Below are 13,375 nucleotides of genomic sequence, written 5' to 3' on the forward strand. Positions count from 1 at the left end.
CTGTGTTTTTTAAGGTCAGCTTCAACCTGGCAAAGTTGGAGGAGTTAGGCTGCAGGATAATTTCTGGCAGGGGAAGGATGCTTAGAAGCTGAATCAAATGATGTAATTGTCCTCTTTAGAGATCAGGGACATCTTCAAACAAATACCGACAGATTATTCCCTCCTGCCTAATTTTTGTGAAATTCTTACCCATTCTGACTCAATATGAAAAGAGGGAGCAGAGTGCTCATTACCTGGTTTCTCCATGGCATGGTTTGTTTTATGTCTCTACCGGTATCTGCAGGGCTAGCAAAGAAGTATGAAAATGCCTCTCTGGACAAGAACCTTTTGGTAAAATGTAAGAATCTTTTTTTCAAACTGTATGCTACCAAAAGAGATATTTTTAAAGTTTACTCAATTTTAAGAGCCTCATTTCGCAAAATTAAACCCTACAGTTTGAAACTTTGCATATTTAGTTAAGCTAACTGGGTTGATATGAGAAGTTGTTAATATAATCCCTAATAGTCAATCAGTTCAGTTCAGTCGCTCAGTTGTGTCCAACTCTTTGCAGTCCCATGGACTGCAGCATGCCAGGCCTCCCTGTCCACCACCAACTCTCAGAGTTTATTCAAACTCATGTACACTGAGTCAGCGATGCCATCCAAACATCTCATCCTCTGTTATCCCCTTCTCCTCCTGCCTTCAACCTTTCCTCAAATCAGGGTCTTTTCAAATGAGTCAGTTCTTTGTATCTGGTGCCCAAAAGATTGAAGTTTTAGCTTCAACATCAATGCATATTCAGGACTGACTTCTTTTAGGATTGACTCTCAAGAGTCTTCTCCAACATCACAGTTCAAAAGCATCAATTTTTCAGCGCTCAGCTTTCTTTATAGTTCAGCTCTCATATCCATACATGACTATACTGGAAAAACCATAGCTTTCACTAGATGGACCTTTGTTGGCAAAGTAATGCTTCTGCTTTTTAATATGCTGTTTGGGTTGGTCATGTCTTTTCGAAGGACCAAGCGTCTTTTAATTTCATGGCTGCAGTCACCATCTGCAGTGATTTAGGAGCCCAAGAAAATAAAGTCTGCCTCTGTTTCCACTGTTTCCCCATCTATTTCCCATGAAGTGATGGGACCAGATGCCATGATCTTCATTTTCTGAATGTTGAGCTTTAAGCCAACTTTTTCACTCTCCACTTTCACTCTCATCAAGAGGCTCTTTAGTTCTTCACTTTCTGTTATAAGAGTGTGTCATCTGCATATCTGAGGTTATTGATATTTCTCCCAGCAATCTTGATTCCAGCTTGTGCTTCAGCCAGCCCAGCATTTCTCATGATGTACTCTGCATAGAAGTTAAATAAGCAGGGTGACAATATACAGCCTCGATGCACTCCTTTTCCTATTTGGAACCAGTCTGTTGTTCCATGTCCAGTTCTAACTGTTGCTTCCTGACCTGCATACAGATTTCTCAAAAGGCAGGTCAGGTGGTCTGGTATTCCAGTCTCTTTGAGAATTTTCCACAGTTTGTTGTGATCCACACAGTCAAAGGCTTTGGCATAGTCAATAAAGCAGAAGTAGATGTTTTTCTGGAACTTTCTTGCTTTTTTGATGATCCAACGGATGTTGGCAATTAGATCTCTGGTTCCTCTGCCTTTTCTAAATCCAGAACATCTGGAAGTTCATGGTTCACATACTGTTGAAGCCTGGCTTGGAGAATTTTGAGCATTACTTTACTAGGGTGTGAGATGAGTGCAAATGTGCGGTAGTTTGAGCATTCTTTGGTATTGCCTTTCTTTGGGTTTGAAATGAAAACTGACCTTTTCCAGTCCTGTGGCCACTGCTGAGTTTTCCAAATTTGCTGGCATATTGAGTGCAGCACTTTTAGGATTTGCATCACATTAGGATTTGTGCATCATTTTTAGGATATGAAATAGCTCAGCTGGAATTCCATCAACTCCACTAGCTTTGTTCATAGTGTTGCTTCCTAAGGCCCACTTGACTTCGCATTCCAGGATGTCTGGCTCTAGGTGAGTGATCACACCATCGTGATTTTCTGGGTCATGAAGATCTTTTTGTGTAATTCTCTGTATTCTTACCACCTCTTCTTAATATCTTCTGCTTCTGTTAGGCCCATACCATTTCTGTCCTTTATTGTGCCTATCTTTGCATGAAATGTTCCACTGGTATCTCTAATTTTCTTGAAGAGATTGCTAGTCTTTCCCATTCTATTGTTTTCCTCTATTTCTTTGCGTTGATCACTGAGGAAGGTTTTCTTATCTTTCCTTACTATTCTTTGGAACTCTGCATTTAAATGGGTATATATTTCCTTTTCTCTTTTGCTTTTTTCTTCTCTTCTTTTCACAATTATTTGTTAGGCCTCCTCAGAGAGCCATTTTGCTTTTTTGTGTTTCTTTTTCTTGGGGATGGTCTTGATTCCTATCTCCTGTACAATGTCACGAACCTCTGTCCATACTTCATCAGGCACTCTGTGTATCAGATCTAATCCCTTGAATCTATTTGTCACTTCTACTGTATAAATGTAAGTGATTTGATTTAGGTCATACCTGAATGGTCTAGCAGTTTTCCCTACTTTCTTCAAGTCTGAATTTGGCAATAAGGAGTTCATGATCTGAGCCAAGGTCAGCTTCTGGTCTTGTTTTTGCTGACTCTATAGAGCTTCTCCATCTTTGGCTGCAAAGAATATAATCAATCTGATTTTGGTATTGACCATCTGGTGATGTCCATGTGTAGTCTTCTCTTGTGCTATTGGAAGAGGGTGTTTGCTATGACCAATGTATTCTCTTGTCAAAACTCTGTTAGCCTTTGACCAGCTTCCTTTTGTATTCCAAGGCCAAATTTGACCGTTACTCCCTACTTTTGCATTCCAGTCCCCTATAATGAAAAGGACATCTCTTTGGGGTGTTAGTTCTAGAAGTCTTGTAGGTCTTCATAGAACCATTCAACTTCAGCTTCTTCAGCATTACTGTTGGGGCATAGACTTGGATTACTCTGATACTGAATAGTTTGCCTTGGAAATGAACAGAGATTATTCTGTCATTTTTGAGATTGCATCCAAGTACTGCATTTTGCACTCTTTTGTTGACTATGATGGCTACTCCATTTCTTCTAAGGGATTCTTGCCCACAGTAGTCAATATAATGATCATATGAGTTAAATTCACCCATTCCAGTCCACTTTAGTTTTCTGATTCCTAAAATGTCAACATTCACTCTTGCCACCTCCTGTTCAATCACTTCAAATTTGCCTTAACTCATGGACCTAACATTCCAGGTTCCTATGCAATATTATTCTTACAGCATCAGACTTTACTTCCATCACCAGTCATATCCACAACTGGGTGTTGTTTTTTTTGGCTCCGTCTCTTCATTCTTTCTGGAGTTATTTCTCCACTGATCTCTAGTAGCATATTGGGCACCTACCAACCTGGGGAGTTCATCTTTCAGTGTCCTAATCTTTTTACCTTTTCATACTGTTCATGGGGCTCTCAAGGCAAGAATACTGAAGTGGTTTGCCATTCCCTTCTCCAGTGGACCACGTTTAGTCAGAACTCTCCATCATGACCTGTCCCTCTTGGGTGGCCCTAAGTGGCATGGCTCATAGTTTCATTGAGTTAGACAAGGCTAAGTTATTGTTGTGTGTGTGTTAGTCACTCAGTCATGTCTGACTCTTTGCAACCCCATGAATTTTTGCCAGTAAGGCTCCTCTGTCCATGGGATTTTCCAGGCAAGGAAACTGAAGTGAGTTGCCAAGCCCTCCTCCAGGGGATCTTCCCAACCCAGGGATCAAACTAATGTCTCTTAGGTCTCCCGCATTGCCAGGCAGTTTCTTTACCACTAACGCCACCTGGGAGGTCCCAGAAGGAGCACCACATCATGAAACATCCCACTGTGCCCCCTGTGTTATTTCTATCTCTTGTGAGAGAGCTCATTTCAGAATTTAACCTCATTAAAGTGTATATTTTGTTGCATGAGTTCAGAGTAGTATGGGAGAAAGGATGTAGGATCAGGGCATAAAGACGCTAGACCTCTCTGATGCTCATCAGCGGAGTGTTCCAAGTTTCTTCATATAAGGATAATTATGTTTATCCTATTTTGTTAGCATCAAATTAGATTAATGAATATAGAAAAATGTAAGCATTAAACACTGTCCCATTCATGGTATTGCTGTTCTTTCAGGCTTTAGAGCACTTTTTTTCAGTTAGGTGGCTTCTCTGCCACACTGAGAAATTGGTGAAATAGTCGTCATTCAAACAGTTGACATGCTGAGTCAGTGCATGAGATATACTAAAGAATTTTCCTGACTGAATTTGTGGTTCATAAATGCCCTTCACATGAATCTTTCAGCTCATTGGCCTCCATAAATCCATCCATAGAGAGTGCAATATCTGTTCCTTTTTAAACAGGAAACTTGGTATGTTACCCATGGTTTCTTATTTCTTCAAAAAATACACTTGCAACACAACACATGGTTGTTTTCTGATTTCCCGAAATTGCTTACATGACAAAGTGGTTTATATATTTCTGATTGAATTGTAAGAGTAGAAAGTGCTCATTCAATTTCCTTGAGATACAGGGATTCAAAATATATTGACAGAATTCAAGAAGCCTTTTCAGATATTCTGGAGACAGTGCCCGAATAAAGCTAATTCAATGAACAAATTTCAACAGACACTTGACATTAAGAAAATACTCTTCCTCTGAGCTCTCATGGTTCTGCCTCCCCTAGCTGCAAATGCATTAGTAGACATTCAGGCCACTGCAACTTGATTTTACTTTATACATTTCACTAAATTATTGGTTTCTGGTTTCACTGGAATAATAGCCCTTGCCCTCTAACTGTTCCCAAAAATAATACTAAATCATGCATAAACTGTGAAGCCCTTAACACAGTTGCTTTCCTCACTGGGTAAACCAAATCATGCACAGGCTATATCTGAACTTCCTAGGTCCATCACAGTCTGTGCTCATCCTAAGCCTTGGTTACCTGTTCATAGGCAAGATAATCCTCTCCAAAACAGCACCTACTTTGACACAGTGGTAAATCTGCTGGTTATTAGGACTTCCTGTGACACATCTCTATAAGTAGGCTCATGATAAAAATGCTACTGACCTTTCTATATATATTTTTTTAGAGCCATGAAAAAGTATTCTCAGATTATGGCTTAAAACATAAACTTGTAATTTGGTCTAGGCCAGGTCTATGAACATAGAAGTTTTGAATCATCAACCTTGAGCATGAAAAGTCCATTGAGATTGAGTAGCTATGAGATTCTAGAACAAAGGAAGCAAGGATGATGGTGGTGTAGCTTAGGGCTACACTGACCTTCCAGACAAAGATGAACCTCTTCTAATACCAAAAGTTATTTGAAATTATCTGGAATGTATCAATTTAGCTAATGCATACATGCTCAGTCGTGTCTGACTCTTTGCAACTCCATGGACTATAGTCTGTCCATGAGATTTCTCAGCAAGAATATTAGAGTGGGTTGCCACTTCCTCTTCCAAGGGATCTTCCCAACACGGGGATCAAACCCGCTTGTCTTGCATCTCCTGCATTGGCAGCTGGTCTTTTCACCACTGCACCACCTGGGAAGCCCCAACTTAGCTAGTAGGAGTATTAATTAGAGCTTTTGCATTCTCCCTTTTTATGAAAGATGAGCTTTCTGAATTCCTAGACCAGAGGTTATATAGAAGAGAGTATCAGTCATACAATAAGCTTTAATTTTGGTGTTTTAGGAAACCATTGTTTGATCAAATACCTTCCTATAATTCTACTAACATGAGGAACACTGGTTTGATCTATTGTATTGTGTCTGACTCTATTGAGCAGGGAAAAGTGCAAGAGAAATGGAAGTTAAAGGGAGCTCACCTTTCTCACTGTGAAGTTCAGCCTCCAAGGGTATTCACTTCTTGTCAATGAGCATTCCTACCTAGGTTTTGTTTAGATAGAAGCATATTATGTACATCCAGCTAGGAAATGCCTAGGAAAATATCTGGTCACCTGGAGTTTTTATAGCTCTTTAATTAAGTATAAATAAATTTCCACAATTTATAATAATTATGAACTATTAAGCAAAACACTGTGTTAAACATAATATATGGATATATGGATCAATAAGAAAGTTACTGTATTTTAGAGTGTCTAAATATGGAGAGTACATCATGAGAAACGCTGGACTGGAAGAAACACAAGCTGGAATCAAGATTGCCGGGAGAAATATCAATAACCTCAGATATGCAGATGACACCACCCTTATGGCAGAAAGTGAAGAGGAACTAAAAAGTCTCTTGATGAAAGTGAAAGAGGAGAGTGAAAAAGCTGGCTTAAAGCTCAACATTCAGAAAACGATGATCATGGCATCCAGTCCCATCACTTCATGGGAAATAGATGGGGAAACAGTGGAAACAGTGGCTGACTTTATTTTGGGGGCTCCAAAATCACTGCAGATGGTGACTGCAGCCATGAAATTAAAAGACGCTTACTCCTTGGAAGAAAAGTTATGACCAACCTAGATAGCATATTCAAAAGCAGAGACATTACTTTGCCAACAAAGGTCCATCTAGTCAAGGCTATGGTTTTTCCAGTAGTCATGTATGGATGTGAGAGTTGGACTGTAAAGAAGGCTGAGCGCCGAAGAATTGATGCCTTTGAACTGTGTTGTTGGAGAAGACTCTTGAGAGTTCCTTGGACTGCAAGGAGATCCAACCAGTCCATTCTGAAGGAGATCAGCCCTGGGATTTCTTTGGAAGGAATGATGCTAAAGCTGAAACTCCAGTACTTTGCCCACCTGATGTGAAGAGTTGACTGATTGGAAAAGACTGATGCTGGGAGGGATTGGGTGCAGGAGGAAAAGGGGATGACAGAGGATGAGATGGCTGGATGGCATCACTGACTCGATGGACGTGAGTCTGAGTGAACTCTGGGAGTTGGTGATGGACAGAGAGGCCTGGCGTGCTGCGATTCATGGGGTCACAAAGAGTCAGACACTACTGAGTGACTGAACTGAACTGAACTGAAGTCAGACAGAAAAAAGCAAGTATCATATATTAACACATGTACGTGAAATCTAGAAAAACAGTGTAGATGATCATATTTGTAAAGCAGAAATAGACACAGGTAGAGAACAAATGTATGAATACCAAGAGCTGAGGGGAGGCGGCTGTCGGAGAAATTGAGAGACTGGAATTGCCATATATACACTGTTGATACTATGTATAAAATAGATAACTGATGGGAACCTACTGTGCAGCCCAGGGAACTCTCCTCTATACTCTGAGGTGACCTAAATGGGAAGGAAATCCAAAAAAGAGGGGATATATGTCTATGTAGGGCTGATTCATTTTGCTGTACAGCAGAAACTGACACAGCAATGTAAAGGAAATATATTCAAAAAAAAAAAAAAGAAAAGAAAGAAGAACTGCTGTATTTTACATGTGCCCCTGTTTGTCTCTATCTACATTGTCTGGGCATAATAAGGAAATAGGGACCTTTATGGTGCTATTGGGAGTATTTGTGGTTAATTTGAGGTGCAGTTAATGACTCATAGATTTACAGGAAACATTTTCACCTTGGAACCTGACAGAAGGAAATGCCTGACCTGCAGGAAGAATTTTAAAACATACCCCTTCCCCTTGCCATATACACAGAGTTTACAGAGAATATTCAGCCCCTTCTCAGTTCTGTTATACTTTATAGGGTCAAAGGAAACTTATATTTTCATAATCGTAATGAAGGCCTCTGAGCTTTCTACAACTGGATTCTGAAAGTTACAAGCCGAGTTACATTTTTATTATAATGAGTATGAGATAATTCTCACACCATCCCACGTATGACGTAGGGTTACATATCTCTCCTTATAGTTCCGGTGTTGCCATCTAAGGAGAAGGTTTCAATGATTTCTTCATCTTTACATTCAAAACCATGCCCAGTTTTACTTTTCTTGGTACTTTTGAACCATACTTCCTTTGCATCACTTATTTGGTCTCCTTCCATTCCTTCCTTCCTTCCATCTTATTTCACATTCTGTCTGCCTTAATTTTTTTAACTGGTTAGGAAGAGATCCATATTCTCGTCCATCACATTCTTGGAACTTCCAGAGTCTTACCCACTGGACCTGTCCCCTAGAAAACTCTTTACTCCACTGCTTCCTGTTCTGTTTTTAAACTAGGGACCAGATAGTTTTGCTTTCCTCTGGATTGTTTTTTCCCTTTCTAGTTTCTTGAATTCTCTATCTTGGTTTAAAACTCAGGTTCTCCCAGGGTCTCATGCATTCTCTTCTTTGCTGTGGCGTCTCTACAGAGCTCTCCGTCCTCTGCTGTCAGCGGGCCAGATCCTTTCGATGCTGCGTCACACGTTTGATAATAACTTCCTTCCGCTCTTCTCCTGAGTCAGAACCACTCGTTTCTAAGTGCCATGTTCCGTGGTGCAGAGGTAACTATTTAACCATAGGCTCTCATTACAAATAAACAAGACCTTGATTTCTTAGTGCTTCCTGACGTCCGTGTTGTGGGTAGCCTATACTTCTCCAGCAAATCTTCCTGACCCAGGAATCGAACCCAGGGTCTCCTGCATTGCAGGTGGATTCTTTACCAACTGAGCTGTCAGGGAAGTCCATGTTGTGAATATACTGGGCAAAGTCACCTTCCCAAAGCAACATCATTCATAGAGAAGTTGAAAAGAGATGCACCTGATCTACACTCCCCACCCTGCACTCGCGGCTTAAGCACAGTATTGATGAGACCATTTTGACAGACATGTTCCTAAAATATATTCATACGTTTTTGAGTTAACAAAGCAACCGTGATATCATTTAATTTGATTCTGTGGCTCTCAGTCATCATTATTAATGCCAAGCTCTAAGGCAAAAGTGCTGTCTCTAAAGATGATGACAGTGAGAGGACATGTGAGAGTCTCAGTTGTGTCTGACTCTGCGGCCCCATGGGCTGTAGCCTGCCAGGCTCTTCTGTCCGTGGAATTCTCGAGGCAAGAGTACTGGAGTGGGTAGCTGTTTTCCCTTTTCCAGGGTATCTTCCCAAGCCACAGATCAAACCTGAGGTCTCCTGCAGGTGAATTCTTTACCATCTGAGCCACCAGGGAAGCCCAAAGAGAATATATTTGCCTCTAAACTAAATGGCTTAATAGTCAAACATGGAAATTAGATAAAATAAGTAATGCAGAATGCAATGGTATTTTGTTTACCTTTAGAAGACTTTTTGTCTTTGTTAGTTGACTTTTTCAAACACAATACTCAAATCTAATTTTCATGATTTGTATAGTTGTTTTAGCTGTCTCTCGCCTCATTCTTGACATGACCTCCTTATTTGGTTTGTTTGTTTATGACCTTTTATTTGTGCTTTGATTTAAAATCACTGTAAATCCATTTTAAGTTATCAGAGAATAAGTATTAATAAGTAGAGAAACAGGGTGTCTTCATAAAGAGTGCAGATTTTCAAATGACTGGTGTTAATTTGGCTTCCCTTTCATTGTGTATTTTCTTTAATATCATAAAAGAGAATGCTATTCATGCGTCTTCTGACAGAAAAGAAAATGGGTTTTTCTGTTTGAAAAGTTCACTTTAAAGGTATTTGTGATGCACGATGGCTTTAAAATCGGTTGCTTTTCACGATGAATTGCCTGCAGCTGCTCTTCAGGATTTTGTGGGTTTTTTCTGAGCACATCCATCCTGTTTGGATAAAAAACCCCACATATTTACATCACTGATGGACCAATAAGTAGAATGCTGCATTTTTAGGGGAAGGTTCTTGGGAACTATTTACAGTCAGGAGCAGGAAAGCAGGGGGTTGGAAACACAGTGCTGCTTCTTACCTCGCTCTGATTATTTTGAGTTTTAGCCATTCCTGTATGTCCTCCCGTTTGCAAGTGCAGGGGCTGGTGACAAATCACTTGATGATCAGGAAATACCATGAAATGAATGTGGTTCTGGTGCGGTGGTCTTGAGGTATTTGCTCGTTTCTCTTTCTCCTTCACATCTTATTGAAGGTGGGTCTAAACCAAGGCAAATTCAGCTTCCTGGATAGAGGACATTTCTTTATGTCCAAGGAAATTAAAGTTATTCGGGCATACATGTGCCACATAACTAAAAACAAATACCTAGGGTACCATTTTCTTTTCAGACCTGCAGTTTCTAGTGCCGGCAGGATGGTTGATCAGTGGGTAATTTTCTCAGAATTACTATTTTATCAAAGTTAATGTAGAAGAATGCTTCAAATGTATTAAGATCCATGTCCAAACACAGCAGGTGTGATTATAAAATTTCTAGATATAAAGCATAATAAATATTATTTGTACATTATAATGACATTGTTGACATTCACTGGACTATGTGAAATTCATCTGTTTCATCCTAAAGAGTATAAGTGTATACTTTAGTATATTTTAGAATTGCTTAAAAATGTAATTGTATCTAATGCAAATATAATAAACTGTGACATGTGTAAAATTGTCATTACCCTATAATTTTTATCTGGGTATTTAGAAAGGATTATACCTAATTGAATAGTACTTCCCTATAGCTCAAATGGAGAAGGAAATGGCAACCCACTCCAGTATTCTTGCCTAGAGAATCCTGTGGACAGAGGAGCCTGATGAGCTGCAGTCCGTAGTGTCGCACAGAGTCAGACACGACTGAAGCGCCTTAGCATGTGTGCATGCATTGGAGAAGGAAATGGCAACCCACTCCAGTATTCTTGCCTGGAGAATCCCAGGGAGAGAGGAGCCTGGTGGGCTGCCATCTATGGGGTTGCACAGAGTCGGACACGACTGAAGCAACTTAGCAGCAGCAGCAGCAGTAGCTCAAACGGTAAAGAATCTGCCTGCAATGCAGGAGACCAGGGTTCGATCCTTAGGTTGGGAAGTTCCTCTGAAGAAGGGAATGGCAATCCACTCCAGTATTCTTGCTTGGAGAATTCCATGGACAGAGAAGCCTGCTGGGCTACAGTTCATGGGGTCACAAAGAGTTAGGCACGACTGAGCAACAAACACACACATACCTAAATGAAGATGAATTTTCATGTAAATATATTGTCTCAATAAAATGTCATTCAAAGGAGCTATGATACTCCAGTGTTAGATTGGGAGCTAAAGTATATAAATAAGTAAGCTCATTTTGAAAAAGTAGTTATCATCATTAATGTAAATAAGTCAAAAGTAAATAAATAAGCTTCATTTTGAAAAAGTGGCTAGTCATTATAATCAATGACAATCTAAAGAAAGGAAAGAAAAAACAAAGATTTGATAATTCATATTTTACATAGGAAGGTAGAATTGGGGGTAGTTTTTGTTATTTTTGTTTGTTTGTTTTCCTAAATATTAATAGTACTGGCATTGAAGCCTAGAGTTACTGTTCTAAGTATGTTATAGCTAAGCTAGTCATTTTACCAAAAATAGTGATCGGTTAATATTAGAAGATATGATATCATAAAAGATTTACTACTATAGAAAAGGATTTCAGGAATATATCTCTAGTGCTCCAGAAAGGCTTAAAATCTATTTCTAGTTGAAGTTCTGATATTCAAAGTAATTTTAGTATATTTTCTGAGGTGTTGCATAAGGTGGTACATGAGATGGGTGACACAATCTTAGTGATAACAGTGTCCATAAGTGCAATTGAAATTGACTTTGCTGCCTTCTCCAACTGTGAAGCCAACGTTGATGTGGTCTGATGGTGCACAGGTTATATACTCATGGACTCTCTTTGCTTTGTTGCAGCTCTCAGCATTAGAGAGGCAGATCTTTGACTTCCTTGGCTTCCAGTGGGCGCCCATTCTTGGCAATTTTCTGCATATAATTGTCGTCATATTGGGTTTGTTTGGAACCATTCAGTACAGACCTCGATATATTGTGGTGGTAAGTCTTATTTTTAACTTGTGTTTTCATATAACACTGCAAAACTGTTAGGAGAAGAAGAAAATTATTTCAGTTGTTCTTTCTGATATAATATGGCTTGGCTGTACTGGCCTTCGTTACTGAATTCTGTGGAGAGATGATTATCTGTGGGGAAGAAGGCTCAGTGAACGTTTACAACAAAGGCAAACAATATGACTATGAGTGTGAGATGCATAGTGTAACTGAGATCAAGATTCACAAGGAAATTTAAGATGAGTTTCAGTAGAGGATGACCTGTAGTCTTGATGTTAGATGATATGTAAATGTGCATTAACTATCATTTCGATCACGTGTGTCACTAACACTAAAAAGCAAACTTGCCTAGCTGTAACTATTTACTAACTGATTAAAAAGCTGTTTAGTTTTAACTGATGTAATGAATGCATGTGCATTTATTTCATGAAGTGAAGTGAAAGTCATTCAGTCATGTCTGACTCTTTGCAACCCCATGGACTACAGAGTCCATCAAATTCTCCAGGCCAGAATACTGGAGTGGTAGCCATTCCCGTTTCCAGGGGATCTTCCCAACCCAAGGATCGAACCCCGGTTTCCTGCATTGCAGGCAGATTCTTTACTATCTGAGCCACCTTTTTTTCATACTTATCTCCTAACTTACAGTGTACTATATATTGCTAAACATTTCTCAACTTTGTGATGATAAATTTGAAACAAACACATGCTCCAAACTATCACATACATGGTCAGCACACCCTCCATTGTAGGAAAATTTAATAAGGAATTTAATCTGTGCTCCACATTTGACTGGAAGTTATTTTCAATAATTAGTTCTCTTTTCTAGAGGGGAATGTTTTAGGCTACATGTATGTATAAGAAGGTTGTGAGAAATACCAAGCAAATGTAAACCAAGCAAATGTAAGGCATTGTAATGAGGAGTAACACACTCTAAAATGCTCACTGAACCTGAAAAAATATATGGTGTTCAGTAGAATTAGTGAATATTTTCTTGCAATGCGAGTGATTGCGTCACTAGAAGAAAACCAAAAGACTTAGCAGCATGCCATCTTCCTGCTTTGGTTTAATTCAATCACTCCTATCAAAAAGAAAAAAGTTATAATTTTTTCTATAAATGCATCAACTTTCTGAGTCTCAAAACTCGCCTTGGGAGTATCTTTCATCGCATCGCACAGAGGTGAAGATAGCCAGCTCACAGGAGACCCTGTGCCCAAACTTGCCACCCGAGTACAGGAGAGCATTTCTGTCCCTTGGCTGACTGCAAGGGCTAATCAATGCCTGCTTTATTCTTCTTCCCTGAAAGAGAACCTCTGCAACACCACTGTATGATCTACTAGAAAGATGTTTCACAGAGTTGGACTTGCAGCATGGAAGACTTTAGTATGCATAATATTAAACTCTTACTGGAGTCTGTGTGTGCTCAGTCGCTCAGTTGTGCCTGACTCTTCGTGACCCCGTGGACTGTAGCCCACCAGGCTCCTCTGTCCGTGGAA

The 13,375-nt window shown here is 39.7% G+C and overlaps 1 protein-coding gene across 1 annotated transcript in view; it reads left to right on the forward strand.

Moving 5' to 3' along the window:
* NKAIN3 (sodium/potassium transporting ATPase interacting 3) overlaps window positions 1-13,375 on the forward strand; it is a 280,276-nt gene that overhangs the window by 28,283 nt on the left and 238,618 nt on the right. The window contains exon 2 of the mRNA XM_068983424.1: window positions 11,733-11,870. Within this exon, the coding sequence (XP_068839525.1) occupies window positions 11,733-11,870 (138 nt within the window). The remainder of the gene's footprint in view (window positions 1-11,732; window positions 11,871-13,375) is intronic.

This window comes from Capricornis sumatraensis, chromosome 11 (genome assembly GCF_032405125.1).
Source record: "Capricornis sumatraensis isolate serow.1 chromosome 11, serow.2, whole genome shotgun sequence".
Classification (NCBI taxonomy): domain Eukaryota; kingdom Metazoa; phylum Chordata; class Mammalia; order Artiodactyla; family Bovidae; genus Capricornis; species Capricornis sumatraensis.